The sequence below is a fragment of the Fusarium odoratissimum genome, assembly GCF_000260195.1.
Source record: "Fusarium odoratissimum NRRL 54006 unplaced genomic scaffold supercont1.3, whole genome shotgun sequence".
NCBI lineage: Eukaryota > Fungi > Ascomycota > Sordariomycetes > Hypocreales > Nectriaceae > Fusarium > Fusarium odoratissimum.
Genome location: NW_022158689.1, coordinates 711,842 through 724,340, shown reverse-complemented (window position 1 = coordinate 724,340; position 12,499 = coordinate 711,842). Strand labels below are relative to the sequence as shown.

The 12,499-nt window shown below is 49.1% G+C and overlaps 7 protein-coding genes across 16 annotated transcripts; 3 read left to right on the top strand and 4 right to left on the bottom strand.

Annotated features, from left to right (window-relative positions):
* Positions 1-13: 13 nt before the first annotated feature.
* On the top strand, positions 14-948 carry FOIG_02659 (dTMP kinase). The gene is made up of 3 exons (XM_031200016.1): positions 14-266; positions 358-503; positions 586-948. The coding sequence occupies exons 1-3, from the start codon at positions 78-80 to the stop codon at positions 779-781; spliced, it is 531 nt and encodes a 176-aa protein (XP_031069784.1). The 5' UTR covers positions 14-77; the 3' UTR covers positions 782-948.
* Positions 949-995: 47 nt separating this feature from the next.
* On the top strand, positions 996-2,328 carry FOIG_02658 (Ham1 family protein). 6 transcript variants are annotated; one of them, XM_031200011.1, is made up of 6 exons: positions 996-1,297; positions 1,367-1,440; positions 1,493-1,637; positions 1,689-1,725; positions 1,775-1,808; positions 1,856-2,328. In XM_031200011.1, exons 1-6 carry the CDS (start codon positions 1,127-1,129, stop codon positions 1,947-1,949), a joined length of 555 nt encoding a protein of 184 aa, XP_031069779.1. In that variant the 5' UTR covers positions 996-1,126; the 3' UTR covers positions 1,950-2,328. The 6 variants fall into 6 exon arrangements, with proteins under 6 accessions (XP_031069779.1, XP_031069783.1, XP_031069778.1 ...); XM_031200010.1 differs by having other exon boundaries at positions 1,050-1,440; XM_031200013.1 differs by having other exon boundaries at positions 1,050-1,440; positions 1,689-1,808.
* Positions 2,041-4,111, bottom strand: FOIG_02657 (uncharacterized protein; the record flags this gene model as incomplete). Its single annotated transcript, XM_031200009.1, has 8 exons — positions 3,653-4,111; positions 3,143-3,577; positions 2,997-3,087; positions 2,845-2,949; positions 2,587-2,798; positions 2,505-2,536; positions 2,305-2,456; positions 2,041-2,252 (listed from the first exon to the last, which is right to left on the bottom strand). Exons 1-8 carry the CDS (start codon positions 3,719-3,721, stop codon positions 2,041-2,043), a joined length of 1,308 nt encoding a protein of 435 aa, XP_031069777.1. The 5' UTR covers positions 3,722-4,111.
* Positions 4,112-4,311: 200 nt separating this feature from the next.
* FOIG_02656 (GTP-binding protein rhb1) lies at positions 4,312-6,148 on the bottom strand. Of its 2 annotated transcripts, XM_031200007.1 has the most exons (3): positions 5,677-6,148; positions 5,318-5,586; positions 4,312-5,257 (listed from the first exon to the last, which is right to left on the bottom strand). In XM_031200007.1, exons 1-3 carry the CDS (start codon positions 5,726-5,728, stop codon positions 5,018-5,020), a joined length of 561 nt encoding a protein of 186 aa, XP_031069775.1. In that variant the 5' UTR covers positions 5,729-6,148; the 3' UTR covers positions 4,312-5,017. The 2 variants fall into 2 exon arrangements, with proteins under 2 accessions (XP_031069775.1, XP_031069776.1); XM_031200008.1 differs by having other exon boundaries at positions 4,346-5,257; positions 5,318-5,677.
* Positions 6,149-6,323: 175 nt separating this feature from the next.
* FOIG_02655 (uncharacterized protein) lies at positions 6,324-9,447 on the bottom strand. Of its 2 annotated transcripts, XM_031200006.1 has the most exons (3): positions 9,124-9,355; positions 6,874-9,061; positions 6,370-6,821 (listed from the first exon to the last, which is right to left on the bottom strand). In XM_031200006.1, the coding sequence occupies exons 2-3, from the start codon at positions 8,992-8,994 to the stop codon at positions 6,582-6,584; spliced, it is 2,361 nt and encodes a 786-aa protein (XP_031069774.1). In that variant the 5' UTR covers positions 8,995-9,061; positions 9,124-9,355; the 3' UTR covers positions 6,370-6,581. The 2 variants fall into 2 exon arrangements, with proteins under 2 accessions (XP_031069773.1, XP_031069774.1); XM_031200005.1 differs by having other exon boundaries at positions 6,324-6,821; positions 6,874-9,447.
* Positions 9,448-9,495: 48 nt separating this feature from the next.
* FOIG_02654 (uracil phosphoribosyltransferase) lies at positions 9,496-11,433 on the top strand. Of its 3 annotated transcripts, XM_031200004.1 has the most exons (5): positions 9,496-10,110; positions 10,166-10,524; positions 10,587-10,741; positions 10,800-10,816; positions 10,866-11,433. In XM_031200004.1, the coding sequence occupies exons 1-5, from the start codon at positions 9,959-9,961 to the stop codon at positions 10,915-10,917; spliced, it is 735 nt and encodes a 244-aa protein (XP_031069772.1). In that variant the 5' UTR covers positions 9,496-9,958; the 3' UTR covers positions 10,918-11,433. The 3 variants fall into 3 exon arrangements, with proteins under 3 accessions (XP_031069772.1, XP_031069770.1, XP_031069771.1); XM_031200002.1 differs by having other exon boundaries at positions 10,800-11,433; XM_031200003.1 differs by having other exon boundaries at positions 9,703-10,110; positions 10,587-10,873.
* FOIG_02653 (uncharacterized protein) lies at positions 9,703-12,077 on the bottom strand. The gene is made up of 4 exons (XM_031200001.1): positions 11,550-12,077; positions 11,322-11,460; positions 11,215-11,262; positions 9,703-11,159 (listed from the first exon to the last, which is right to left on the bottom strand). The coding sequence occupies exons 1-4, from the start codon at positions 11,592-11,594 to the stop codon at positions 11,032-11,034; spliced, it is 360 nt and encodes a 119-aa protein (XP_031069769.1). The 5' UTR covers positions 11,595-12,077; the 3' UTR covers positions 9,703-11,031.
* Positions 12,078-12,499: the final 422 nt, after the last annotated feature.

Genomic DNA, 12,499 nt, shown 5'->3' with positions numbered 1-12,499 from the left:
AGCAACATTTTGAAGGTTACCCAAACTGAAGAGCCCATCAATCTCTGCAACCATATCCAGACGACAAAGCAGCCAAAATGACCACACGAAAACTGCCTAATATCATTATTACGGGCACGCCCGGTGTCGGAAAGACGACTCACTGTGAGGCTCTCGCGGAGCGAACTGGACTGCGCCATCTCTCAGTGAACCAAGTTGTGAAGGACAAGGAGTGCCATGAGGGCTGGAGCGATGAGTTTCATAGCTTTATTGTGGATGAGGACAAGGTGAGAGACTATTATATCATTCAGAACTGAGATTTGGAATGAAATCAAGTTCTGGAGGGTATGCTGAGAATTTGTGCTGATATTATTACAGTTGCTAGATGCTATTGAGGACGATGTCAAGGCTGGTGGATGCATTATTGACTGGCACGCCTGTGATCTCTTCCCCAAGAGCTGGATAGATCTGGTTGTTGTGCTTCGAGTTGACTCGTCAACACACTACGATCGTCTTATCACAAGGTATGTTGCTCATTACACAGCTCTTATCATTTCGTTCTGGTTTTGAGCAGAGAACCATACATTTACTGACTATGTGTTACAGAAACTACCCCGAGTCCAAGCTCCAAGAAAACATCGACTCTGAGATCATGGAGGTTCTCCTCCAAGAAGCCCATGAGGCTTTCGATGAGGAGATTGTTATTGAGTTGACTAGCAACACATCTGATGAGATGGACACAAACGTTGATCGCATAGTAGCTTGGCTTGATCAGTGGAAGAAGGACAACAGCGAGGAATGACCAAACTTCACAGACAACCAAAAGGGACGGATATTTGCTACAGGGGGTTACTACAAAAGTCTTTGGCTGGGATATTTTGAAGCGTGGACTCGGTTGGTGAAAATAGATTTTTGGATGCAAGCCTAGGGCAGGCTATGAATTGACATGAATCGTTCTACTGGTGGTTCCGTGCCGAATAAGTGCATATTTTCATGTACAAACAATCACAGTCATAGTGGGGAGCCTATTGTTCAGCTCGATTGTCTCCAGCTGCTATCTCTCCTTCAAAGTCATATCCAGTCGGTGAATTTTCTGCTTTGCTTTGTTTCCAAGCTCTAGACTTTTACAAATTTCAACGACGTCAAAATGGCTGCGCACAAAGTCAACTTCATCACCGGCAACGCCAACAAGTTGCGCGAGGTCAAGGCCATTCTTGAGCCTGAAATCGAGGTTCTGAGTAAATCTATCGATCTCGAGGAGGTCCAGGGCACACTTGAGGAGGTTACAGAGTCAAAGTGCCGTAGAGCTGCTGATCTGGTACGTAACTATCTTATCTATCCTACAAATGCTGTAAAGAAAATGAATGTGCTTAACAATAAAATACAGGTGAAAGGCCCCGTCCTGGTTGAAGATACAGCTCTGTGCTATAATGCTCTGAGCGGTCTTCCTGGAGCGTACATGTGAGAGTTGATGCTAGAACGCTGAGAAATACGAATGCTGATGGCTGTAAAGCAAGTGGTTTATGACTTCGATCGGCCATCAGGGCTTGAACAACCTGTTGGCTGCTTACACTGATAAGTCCGCTGAGGCTGTCTGCACTTTTGGGTACTGTGCTGGACCTGGCGAGAAGGTCATCCTCTTCCAAGGCCGATGCCCAGTAAGAAACTCTCGAGTTCTTTCACCGTGACTGTGCTGATATATGATGCAGGGCAAGATTGTGCCTCCCCGAGGACCTCCCGATTTCGGTATGTGTTGAGAAAAGAATACATAGAATACATGCTGACATGTGAAAAGGATGGGATGCCGTCTTTGAGCACGAGGGCCAAACGTATGTAAAGTTTGAACCCAAATGATGATCTCTGCTAACTCTCATAGTTTTGCTGAGATGGACAAGGCGGAAAAGAACAAGATCTCCCACCGTGGTCGAGCTCTGGCCAAACTTCAAGCTTGGTTCAAAGACCAGCAGTAGATTGTAGAGGATTACGATACAGCAGCGTACTTGGTGAGACTAGAGTCTTATAAGTATAAAGGTTAGATGCAGTCAAGGACCGGATTACTTACTAGAGCACCTCATATTGGTTGTACTTGCGAAAGTAGTGAGAGCCACGACGATATGGCTGCAAGAAACTATCGATTGAAGAGGGCTTCTGACGAACTGTTCTGCCGATGAGGTTTCGGATCTTTGTAGAATCACGAAAACTAGGGTCGAATACCAATAGATTCGCCTGCCCGTCCATTTGCCTCTCGAAGCCGACGATTGTCAAAGAGTGTCCTGTCTACATTTAGTGCCTGGTAAGCATGCTGGTGGTTTGAGATGTTCTTACCTGGGTGTTGTAGGTAGATTGGTGGCAGTTCCGTATGATGAATTCGATCTTCGACGCTTGTGATACCTCCATGAAAATATCCTTCGATAGCTTCAAAGAGACGTTGTTTCGACTTGCCGCGTTCCTGATCCTTAAATGCTTGAACGGAGCAACTGTTACTGTTAGCTGCCTGTTGACTTTCTCATAATGGGTAAACTCACGGAATCTCCAAGCTGAGAAACACAGCCTGTGCCTGGTTCCTGTCAGTCACCTGACTCCATACAAGTAGAGAGGATTATGTACCTCTGGTGTGCCAATGTATTTTCTCGTCCCCTTTACGCCCCCGGTTTCCGCCCTTCCCTGGGCATTGATACCCATGTCCCAGGCATTCTCAATGAGATCTTGGATCTGGAAGATGGAGGGAAATGTGCGTCCAAAGTGATTCGAGCCTTCTCTCTGGGCTGAGATGATGTTTGAAGTGAGCATCTGGATATTTCGATAACCGCAGAAACCGCCTGCAACTGTCAGACACCTCAGATTACACAGCATTTGTAGACTTGCCTTCTCGTCTCAATTTGGAAACATGTTGTACCGCAGGGTGACACAGGTAGGCATACTGTGTTGAAGGACTTTGTTCCAAAAGCTGACTTAGAACAGGCAGAACACCTGAAGTCGTTAGCTACTGCTGGGGAACATTACTAGATGGGACTCACCATCGTTGACAACCTGGCCTTCATCTTTCAGAAGGTCTACAAGCCAAGGGGGCATCTTTCTCTCATGCGCAAACCTGCCAAGATCAGATTTCTACTCTCGTGTTAGTCACCACATAGTCAGTATCAAGAATAATGCAATATCTCACCCCCAGACGAACGTTGGATTTAGCTCGTTCGCCATTCTTATCGCGACTTGAAGAGCCTCTGCTGGTAGTCTTGATGATACCAGCATCCTCTCTCTTGGTCTTGTGCCGTGTCCTGCTACTGTTACTGCTACTGCTACTCTCCTTCCCATGAGAGCTACGCCCAGAAAAGAGGTCCTTCCACGCCTGGATAGCGCTGACTTTCTTGTGCTTCCGCTCTCTCTCTCTAGTCGACGGCTCCGGCTTCCGAGCCACAGTGGGAGTCTGTTCCGGCTCTGGCTCGGGGGTGGCGTCCTGCGCCTCGAGCTCGTGAAGCTCAAGATGATAAGCTAGCTCGTCCAGCTGAAGGATCTCACCGCAACCTTCTGGACATGAAATGGGATCTCCGGAGGTGGTGAGTGGTGAGCCGTCAGCGTCTGGGTGTTGCTGCTCTATGTGCTAGTCAAGGGGATCAAAGTCTTAGTCTCAGCTAAACTCAACGCAAGCGGTAAGAAAGATCGGTGAGAGACACACTAGAATGAGTTCATATTCGCCTTGGCCCGGCTTGAAGCCGCAGAAGGGGCAAGGATCCGAGTTGGACATAGTGGTTGATTATTTCATGAATTAAGACGAGGGATGAGAAGGTTGAGTTTAGGAGCGAAGAGAGAGTGTTTAAAATGCAAGACAGAGAGGAAGTTCTATATGTCTATGAGTTATCAAGTGCAGCAATTGTTTTGGCGTTGTCTTTTTGGCTGTGACAAAGAGTGATTAAGGTCAAGAACAAAGAAAGAGTTCGGCGCGGTGTGAGTGAGTGATTCAGTCTGAGCCTGTGAGTGAGGCTGTGATGGTGGTACACGTACCACGTCCCTCCTTCTCTCCAGGGTCTCACAGCGTATTCAAAGTCAAATCACGGGAAGGGCACAGCCTGAGAAATGCTACCATCAACTAAAGCTTGAACAACACCAGCCACTATATTTAAGTACTATTATTTACGGATACTTGAAAATGTAAACACAGCAAACACATACAGCAATGCCAAGTCAGTCACAACCACATGGCGCAACGTCAGTACCACAACAAAGACCGCGGATCTCTTGATAGCGTCCGGATGATACTCTATTGCATTGTATAGCGGGACCATCCGGATAGAGTCAAGTTCCCGTCTAAACTGGATCTCGCAGTACAGTACAAGAGGCAGTACAAGAACAGACCGCTCATGGAGGGAGGGACTAAAGAACTAGCCAAACTAACAAGGCATCACGAATTGTTGGGAACCAATTATCAACGACACCGAGAACCTGGTGCCTTGGATTTGTTCTAGAAACTCGCTCCAAACAAGGTACGTATCGGTAGTTGCAGCTCTCTACATCCTTGCAAGTGTCATTCAATCTCCTCTATCAGTCAGTCATTCAAGCGGTCATGAATCAGGACATTCACCAAGTCAGTCAGTCAGAGTCAGATAGCGCAGTACAACAGAAATTTTCTAATAGTAAGTAAGCAACCAATCCCAAAAACCTCCTGACCTGACCCGGCCTGACCTGGACCCCTCCATTGATTTGAACCATGTACTCTAGTTGTTAAGGCAGGCAAAACAAGAAAGAAAATAACACACCAAAGTTTGGTAGAAATCGACATGGTACGACTTGATACCCTTTCTGATAGACAGCAACGGAGAATTTAACCAAAAGAGGGCACCCTATTCAAGGCCCTTGTTGTCTCAGCCCCGAATCACCTTGTGACCCCTGTGACTGTCACCCGTCGTGGGACGGCCTGGTCTGGCCTGGCCTGGTCAGAACTTGTGGACCGCCCCGCGGCCTGAGAAGACTGGATCGTCATCATCGTGATCGTGATTGTCTGGCAAAATGATATGCCTCTTTGAACACCATTCACAATTGTCTTTTACATGAGAATGCAATTGCTCTTGGCCGGAGCCTCGCCTGGGTTCTGCGACTTCTCAATCTGCCCGATCAAGAGCTCGAAAGCCTTGCCCACGTTCTCGTTGTATCGCGCGCTCGCCTCGGTCCAGCCGCATTGTATCTTCTCCGAGAGCTTCTGTCCGTCTTCGGGTGTGACCTGTCGTTGCTCGGGGCGCAAGTCGCTCTTGTTGCCGACGATGCAGATGGGGACCGACTCGGTGCCCTGGTATTTTTCTGGTCAGCTCACGAGTTGCTTGTCTGGTCGGGTTCTGAGAGTACTTACGAGGTGGTTGAGAATCTTCTCGCGGATGACCTGCACCATCTCAAAGGACGGCAGTGATGATACTGAGTAGACAAGCATGTAGCCATGGATGCCGATAAAGTGCTTCGAGTTGAGAATGCTGTACTCGTCCTGACCCGCTGTGTCGACGATTTCGGTTGAGTAATCCTGGCCCTTGTACTTAATCATCTTGCTGAAGGTATTCTCAATCGTGGGATAGTAGCTGTCGACGAAGTGGCCATCGACGAACCGTACCGCTAGAGACGACTTGCCTGTGATCCATCGTCAGCAAACGTAATTGAGCATTCGGAATTAAATCGCCATCTGTTGAACAACTGATCAAGAGATTGAGAAATACTGACCGACTGAGCGGCTGCCGACAATAGCGACCTTTCTTTGCTTGGGAGAAGGCATCGTGCAACAATGCTGAGTGGCAATGAATCAAAAGTGAAACAGCGTCTGGACTGCGTATTCTCGTTGTTAAACCTCAAGTTGAGTATTCACGCTCGAAAGGAGTAAAAATTGGGCGTACAGAAACTGAGACCAACAGCGGGAAAAATAGATGAAGAAGAAAAAGAGAGAGAAAAAAGAGTCTCGTTGATGACGATGGTGAATGTATGATGTGTAACTTTAGTGGTAGGTATGGTACCTCAGCTGGTATAAGATAAGAGGGCCTGGAACTTTAGGTGCACGTACTCATGTCAGTCGAATCAAATCAAATCAAATCAGATGCTACAGGTCTTGAATGCAGTAAAAAGGAGCCCATCTTTTCCAAACTAAGGTCATTCCTGATGGGCAGGAACTGTAACTCTACTGCAAGCCCCCCACCGGATCTTCTCTGCTCAGTGCGTGCTCTCCTCCAACAGGAACGGGAGCCCCTCCCCCTCCCTTTGCATCATACAGATAAAGATACGTAACTGTGCTGCCTCTCCCCTGTAAGTGACGCGTGAACTTGCAGGGTTAGTCTTCTTCACTTGATGCATAACCCAACAAGTATGCACTAAATCACACCGGGAATAAATTTCAACAAGAGCCTCAGATCATGCATGTGTCGCAGAATTATGAGAGAGTGTCAGTATCAGCCAATATGATCGTTCAAGTGACCTGGTATCAATTCTTCTTCTCATCTATACACTCTCTCGCTAGCAAATATGCCAGAAGTGGCTGTAATCCATCCGTCATACAAAGTAAAAAGGGAGAGTCATACTCAGAACATTGTCCCAAAAACGTTCCCTAGCTCAAGTCATGCCCATGCGTATATAATCAACTATTGTCGTCGCAGTCGTTGTAATTCGTTGACGAGCCCTTCCAGCTCCGTCACCTTGTTGTCCACTGATCTGTACATTCCGATGAACTCCTTGATCGATCCAATAAGACCTGGAAGTCCCTCGCTTCCCGCTTGCTCCTTAAGTCGTTGCCGGGCTGCGTCTTCCAGAGACAAGTAACCCAGCAAGACGGAAAGGTAGCCAAATGCCACGCTCAGCTTCGATTTCTCTACAGAGTCGGCCTATAACATGATTGTTAGTTTCAGATCTGTCGACATTGACGAGCAACCTCACCTCTAGCATCAAGGCCTGGTTCTGTAAGTATACTGTCACCAGACCATCCAGTTGCGCCCCGGTGATGTTCTCACGTGCGGGAGCGCAGTGTTCTAGTATATTGATCGTCATACCGAGAACTAGAAGAAGCCCATCATAAGTCTCCTCCTTCAGACGTCGGTTGCTCATAGCGTCCAGGGCCGATTTGAAGCCAGAGAGAATGCATTTCGATAGACTCGACAACAGGATCGCATCACTGAAGGCAGCCGCACCGTGTGTCGTGTTGGACATGTTGATTGAGAGCTTGAGAATAGCTACTTCGATGTTTCCAAGCTTGTCTGGCCATTGCTGGAGGCTGTTCTCGAGAATACGCGCCACCTGGTGCGATTGCTGCGCAATCCATGTGACTTCATTCGCATCGTTCATCGCCAGTCCTGACTGAGACTCCAGTATTGATATGACAAGGGCAGTCGCTGCGTCGGTTCTGGGGTTTGTACTCGTACAATGGGATAGGACGGTCTCAAGATCGTTCTCCACGTCCTTGACAACTACCGATGAGTGCATCGCATCGATGCGTTGACACAGAACGTTCAGCAGCTGAAGTGCAAGAGTTTGAGGCGAGAGCTTCTCAGGGCGACGACCATGCCAGATATTCATCTTCTTGAGCGTAGTCTTGACCTCGCTCAGAGAGGCTCTCGTCGTCTTGGCGAGCCTCAGTCTCCCCGAAGCGAGTTCATCAATGTCTTCGGGCATCCGTAAAAGGACAGAGAGCATTTGTCCCAGTCCATCATCAACAAGCTGTTGCAAGAGGTGGGCTGCAGGGCTGAAATGGAGAAACGTGACGAGAACAGCCGACAAGGCGAATCCGCAAATAATATCCTGTTCTTGACCGATGTTTGCCGCGACTTTATCGCGAGTTGCGTGATCCCGAAATTGACTGATGAATTCCTTGTTCTGTAGCTTCTGGGAAAGCTCTAGGAGCGCCCCTCTCCTCAATGAAGATGGAGAGCTTCCAGGGGTTCCTATCCGAGCAAGCAGGTCCTCCATTTCATCGGCAAAGCGATTGTTGGCTCCGGCTCTTCGGAGTTCGTGCACGCTCTTGATAGCAGGTCGAGCACCTCCGTCTCCGTCAATATTGTCATCGTCGTCCATGGCAAATGGGTCGGCATTGGCGGGTTCTGGCGGCGTAGCGAGAAGCGCATCCAGCTCTTCTTCCACCGTCATGGGCTTTTCCTGGCTGGGCTCACTGAGCTTCGAGGAAGACTCGGTCAGGATGGATCGAGATTGGCCGTACGTGTACTTGACTCTTCGGCTTTTGAGCGCGACCGTGGTGCGATTTCTGGGTCGTATCGTAGAGTCTTGAGAATGATTCTGGGAGTTGTTTTGTGATTGCTGAGAAGGGGTCGCGCGTCCACTGTCTGTACCGCTGTTCGGGGGCAATTGCTGCATGGGCTTCTCTTCTTCAGAAGCCGAGTCTTCCGACTCTGAACTTTCTGCCCGCTGAGCCGCCAACCTATCAATCAATCGCAGTCGTCGTTTCTTCGGTCTCGGAGATTCGTCATCGCGGGCCTTGGCCGTTGATTGCGCAGCACTTGAGCTGAGTTTCGAGGTTGGGATATCGGATTTGCTTCGGGGGAGGAGTCTAGATCGAACGTTCGACCTTTTTGGACTCTTCTTTGAAACTGGTAGTTGTGGAGGAGGGGCGCTGGCTTTGTTCTCATTTTCAGAGGCTCCAGCTACAGGTCGCTTTGGCAGTGTAGTCGTAGACTTCAGTTGTTTTGGAGCAGTAGGTTTTGTTTCTTCTTCAATTGGTTCGGAAGGCGCAGCTTCTAGGCGCTTTCTTTTTCTCGTGTCTGTCGCATCGCGCGATTTTGGTTTCTGATCATCTCCGGCTTTCGCGCGAGCGGGTTCATCGGGTCGCTTCTCAACGTGTTTTGGCGTTGGTTCGGATGTTGATCTCGGTAGCGACGGTTTTGATGGCTTCGCGACAGGTGCGGCAGAGTCAGGGCGGCTGCTCGGTGCAGTGAACGATTCGGTGGGTTTGAATGGCATCGCGTCGCGCATGAAGCGCTTGCGCACAGGTTTGCCATACGTCACCACCTTGCGCGGGACTGACGCTGTTGAGCTGTTCCGTGACGCCATAGTGTGCTCAAGTTCTATGAGCAGAACGCGACGGTTGGAGTGGTGGGTTTATATCATATAATGAGGTCTGTGGAAGTTGAAGGGATAAGATATGATGACGATACAGACGGTTGTGGAGGTAAGTCGCACCCGTTAGTGGCAAGTTGGTTTAACACGCTGGTAAATCAAGGGAGAAGGCATGCGGCGCGTTGCTACGGGTTCAGTTGCAAAAAGAAGGATGATAAGAGGAAATCTGATTCAAGGAGGCGAGCGCAATAGATGAATAATAGAATTGAAGATCTTTCACATTGAATCACAGTCAGGGCAGGTTGATCAATGAAACGTTGAAAGGCTACGGCAGCAGTGCCGTGTTTAGCATAAAGTCACATTTCGGCTGTCAATAGAGAGAGCTAAAAACAGAAACACGTTCAAATAGAATAATATTAGTAACAAAGAACAATTAAATAAATTAATTGCATAGAGTGCTATTTTGTTGAATGACTTCCAATGCGCCACTTCCATTGTTCTCATCCCATCTCCGTTCTCTATACCATTGGATATCCATTCTCATCTCCACTGTTTATTATCATGAATCCACGCCCATGCCACTGCCATGCAGTGCGGTCTCCTCCGATTTTGTGAGTATCGTAGGGTAAGGGTCCAGGCGCCGCCGGCCGATTTGCATCCCCGTTTTAAGCATATGCGAGACCAATACGATTGAGCATAGCAAAGCGGGCAATGCAATGCAATGCAGGGCTACCGACTTGTCTTATCCTCGAGAGCTCTAATTGATGCCGAGCTCTTCTCTCCGCCTTTCAATTCATTCAATCCTATACTGAACCTTTCTTATTTTGTTCTTCAACCTCTTTCTAGGTTATACCTACGATTGTACTCCGCTCGCCCACTTGGAAATATCTGAACTTTACTTCAACCCCGCCATCACCGCTGACTTCTTACACCACCTCGAACACTAACAACAGCTAACATGGCGGACAAGACTCAAGATACTCACACGACACCCGTCGGTCCCTCATACCGCACTCACCAGCAGAAGCCCAGTGCCACCGTCTCTGTCGACGTCAAGCTAGACAATGTCCATGTTCTGTCGCAGACCCCTCAGCTCATTGCCCTACTGTCGTATGTTCACTTCCCTAATTGGGCGTCCTAAGCCTCGGAGCTGAGAATCGTCCAGGAAAATTCGTAGCAAGGAGACCGAGAGAGCAGACTTCATCTTTTACTCCAACCGAATCATTCGATTGCTAGTTGAGGAGGGTCTCAACCACTTGCCTGTCATTGAGCACACTGTCACTACACCCATTGGCCGAAATTACAATGGTCTCATGTTCCAGGGCAAGATCTGCGGAGTGTCCATCATGAGAGCTGGTGAGGCTATGGAACAGGGTCTCCGCGACTGCTGCCGCTCTGTTCGTATTGGAAAGATCTTGATCCAGCGTGATGAGGAGACGGCCCAGCCCAAGCTGTTCTACGATAAGCTGCCCGAGGATATTGCTGACCGATGGGTGCTTCTTCTGGATCCCATGTTTGCTACTGGTACGACGATATCCCATTTCACATGTCATTCATGTCGCAATCCGTCTAACGCAGATATACAGGTGGCTCTGCTACCATGGCGGTTCAAGTCCTCAAGGCCAGGGGCGTTCCCGAAGAACACATCCTCTTCCTCAACTTGATTGCAAGCCCTGAGGGTGTCAAGAACTTCTCTGCCAAGTTCCCCCGCTTGAGGGTCGTGACGGCTTTCATCGATGAGGTTTGCCACACCGCCTGCACACACTGTCGCAACGTATTGGCTAACCAGGCATTTCTAGGGTCTCGACGAGAAGAAGTATGGATGCTCAACCCGAATGACACATGATGTGCTGACCAACCAACAGTTATATCGTTCCTGGCCTGGGAGACTTTGGAGACAGATTTTACACCATCTGAGGAAGGAATCATCGCAAAGGTTATATATCCTGAGTCGAAGGCGCATAGAAAGGGGTTGTCGAGTCATGGGTGTAACAAGTCTTGGTATTGATACAAGGCGCATAAAAGAAACGATTAATAGTCATCCTCTCCGTAGTGCTCGTCGTCGTCTTCATCGACCGCCGTTCGGTTACCTCGTCCAGCTCCTGCTCGAGATGTGCCAGTGTAGCCAGGCTCCGCGTTGTCCTCCTTGGCGACGGCATCTACAAGTTGTTAGAGATTGTCGATAGAGTCGTAGAAGGGATATTGGAGACTGACCTGCTGCGTCAACCCATTCACCGTAAACGTCAACCGCCGCAGACAGATCTGTCGCAAAGTTAGCACCCGATGCGCCGGAGGCAAAGGAGAGTCCGTGGAAGCCGTACAGTTGACCGCGCATTGGAACTTTTGTCCGCAGACACGGCAGTCGAGTTGTCCGACACCAGCCTTCTTGTCGAGCTTGACCGAAACCGAGTTTTCGTGGTTGCAGAAGAGGCATGCGAAAGTGGTAGGAAGGGGATCTTTCTGGATTAGTGTGAGCGCAAAAGCCCCAGGGCCCCCTAAGACAGAGAATACGAAAATGAAATGACAAGGGCTCGGCTTGGAAGACGGACCTTCTTGGGCCCCATGGGCTTGCTTGAGGACTTGCGCTTGCCCATGATGTCTGTAAGTTCCGCGATTCGTGCGCGACCGGAACGAGAAGAAACGCGAAACGGGGAAAAAAGATGATAGTGAATTTGCTGATGTCAAGCTTTGGGCTCGGACTAGGACTAGGACTAGGCAGCCCAGGGCAGTCCCAGGAAACAAGGCGCCAGCCAGGGATGTTTCGTTTGGTTCGTTATCTTATCAGCAGAGAAACTCTGTTTGTCGCATTGCACGTGCTCACTCTCTAACAAGCGGCTTTGGGTTCTGTTAGTGCGGCAGTTGGACGGTAGGCGTGTTTCTAGTGCATGCATCAAGCGGGGAGAGAAGCCCGATTGCCCCGCCCCCGCCTCCCGGCGACCTCCGTGATTCTATACGTGAACGCCGGATTCCGTGAAGGCGATCCTTATCAGACTAGAAGAATGAGGATAAGAGGATAAGCTTGAAGAACATTGGTATCAGGATTGCATGGGTGACTTTAGAGGGTCGTTTGTTCGTTGATGCCGTATCAATGCGTGTTGGGTGTGACCATTGACAGACAAAGAGATGTGAGTAAACGAGAAAACAGTTAGAGACATGAGCAAACAACCAAACCAAACTAACCAATGACTTCAGAGGCAACCTCACTAACAACGGAAGCGTCTTCCTTGCATATTCTCCTGACCATCAACTTCTACACCGTCACCTTCACCTTCACCTTGAGTTTGGGCGCCGACGACTAAACGCAGGGGGATTCCCTTCCGATTTGGCGGGGTAGCTCCCCTGGCCTGGCCTGGTTTGGGCTATGACTTAGGTCGGTGGAGATTGAGGCTTGAGACTTTTGAACGTGCCGCCTTATCATGTGGTCTCTTATCAGCGAATCGTGAACTGTCAATTCCATGCTGATAGACGCAGGTCAGTCACTGGCTATCATGACTGCTCC

Excerpts from the sequence above, each read along its gene's own strand:
- FOIG_02656 (XM_031200007.1), bottom strand. The coding sequence starts at position 5,728 with ATGCCTTCTCCCAAGCAAAGAAAGGTCGCTATTGTCGGCAGCCGCTCA. Across the intron at positions 5,587-5,676 it reads TGTCGGCAGCCGCTCAGTCG|GCAAGTCGTCTCTAGCGGTA; the intron begins GTCAGTATTTCT and ends GATGGATCACAG. Across the intron at positions 5,258-5,317 it reads AGAAGATTCTCAACCACCTC|GGCACCGAGTCGGTCCCCAT; the intron begins GTAAGTACTCTC and ends GAAAAATACCAG.
- FOIG_02659 (XM_031200016.1), top strand. The coding sequence starts at position 78 with ATGACCACACGAAAACTGCCTAATATCATTATTACGGGCACGCCCGGT. Across the intron at positions 267-357 it reads TTATTGTGGATGAGGACAAG|TTGCTAGATGCTATTGAGGA; the intron begins GTGAGAGACTAT and ends ATATTATTACAG. Across the intron at positions 504-585 it reads TACGATCGTCTTATCACAAG|AAACTACCCCGAGTCCAAGC; the intron begins GTATGTTGCTCA and ends TATGTGTTACAG.
- FOIG_02654 (XM_031200002.1), top strand. The coding sequence starts at position 9,959 with ATGGCGGACAAGACTCAAGATACTCACACGACACCCGTCGGTCCCTCA. Across the intron at positions 10,111-10,165 it reads CAGCTCATTGCCCTACTGTC|GAAAATTCGTAGCAAGGAGA; the intron begins GTATGTTCACTT and ends AGAATCGTCCAG. Across the intron at positions 10,525-10,586 it reads GGATCCCATGTTTGCTACTG|GTGGCTCTGCTACCATGGCG; the intron begins GTACGACGATAT and ends GCAGATATACAG.
- FOIG_02653 (XM_031200001.1), bottom strand. The coding sequence starts at position 11,594 with ATGGGCAAGCGCAAGTCCTCAAGCAAGCCCATGGGGCCCAAGAAG. Across the intron at positions 11,461-11,549 it reads AGCCCATGGGGCCCAAGAAG|AAAGATCCCCTTCCTACCAC; the intron begins GTCCGTCTTCCA and ends ACACTAATCCAG. Across the intron at positions 11,263-11,321 it reads GTTCCAATGCGCGGTCAACT|ATCTGTCTGCGGCGGTTGAC; the intron begins GTACGGCTTCCA and ends ACTTTGCGACAG.
- FOIG_02658 (XM_031200010.1), top strand. The coding sequence starts at position 1,127 with ATGGCTGCGCACAAAGTCAACTTCATCACCGGCAACGCCAACAAGTTG. Across the intron at positions 1,726-1,774 it reads CCGAGGACCTCCCGATTTCG|GATGGGATGCCGTCTTTGAG; the intron begins GTATGTGTTGAG and ends ACATGTGAAAAG. Across the intron at positions 1,809-1,855 it reads TTTGAGCACGAGGGCCAAAC|TTTTGCTGAGATGGACAAGG; the intron begins GTATGTAAAGTT and ends TAACTCTCATAG.
- FOIG_02655 (XM_031200005.1), bottom strand. The coding sequence starts at position 8,994 with ATGGCGTCACGGAACAGCTCAACAGCGTCAGTCCCGCGCAAGGTGGTG. Across the intron at positions 6,822-6,873 it reads ACCAGGCCTTGATGCTAGAG|GCCGACTCTGTAGAGAAATC; the intron begins GTGAGGTTGCTC and ends ATCATGTTATAG.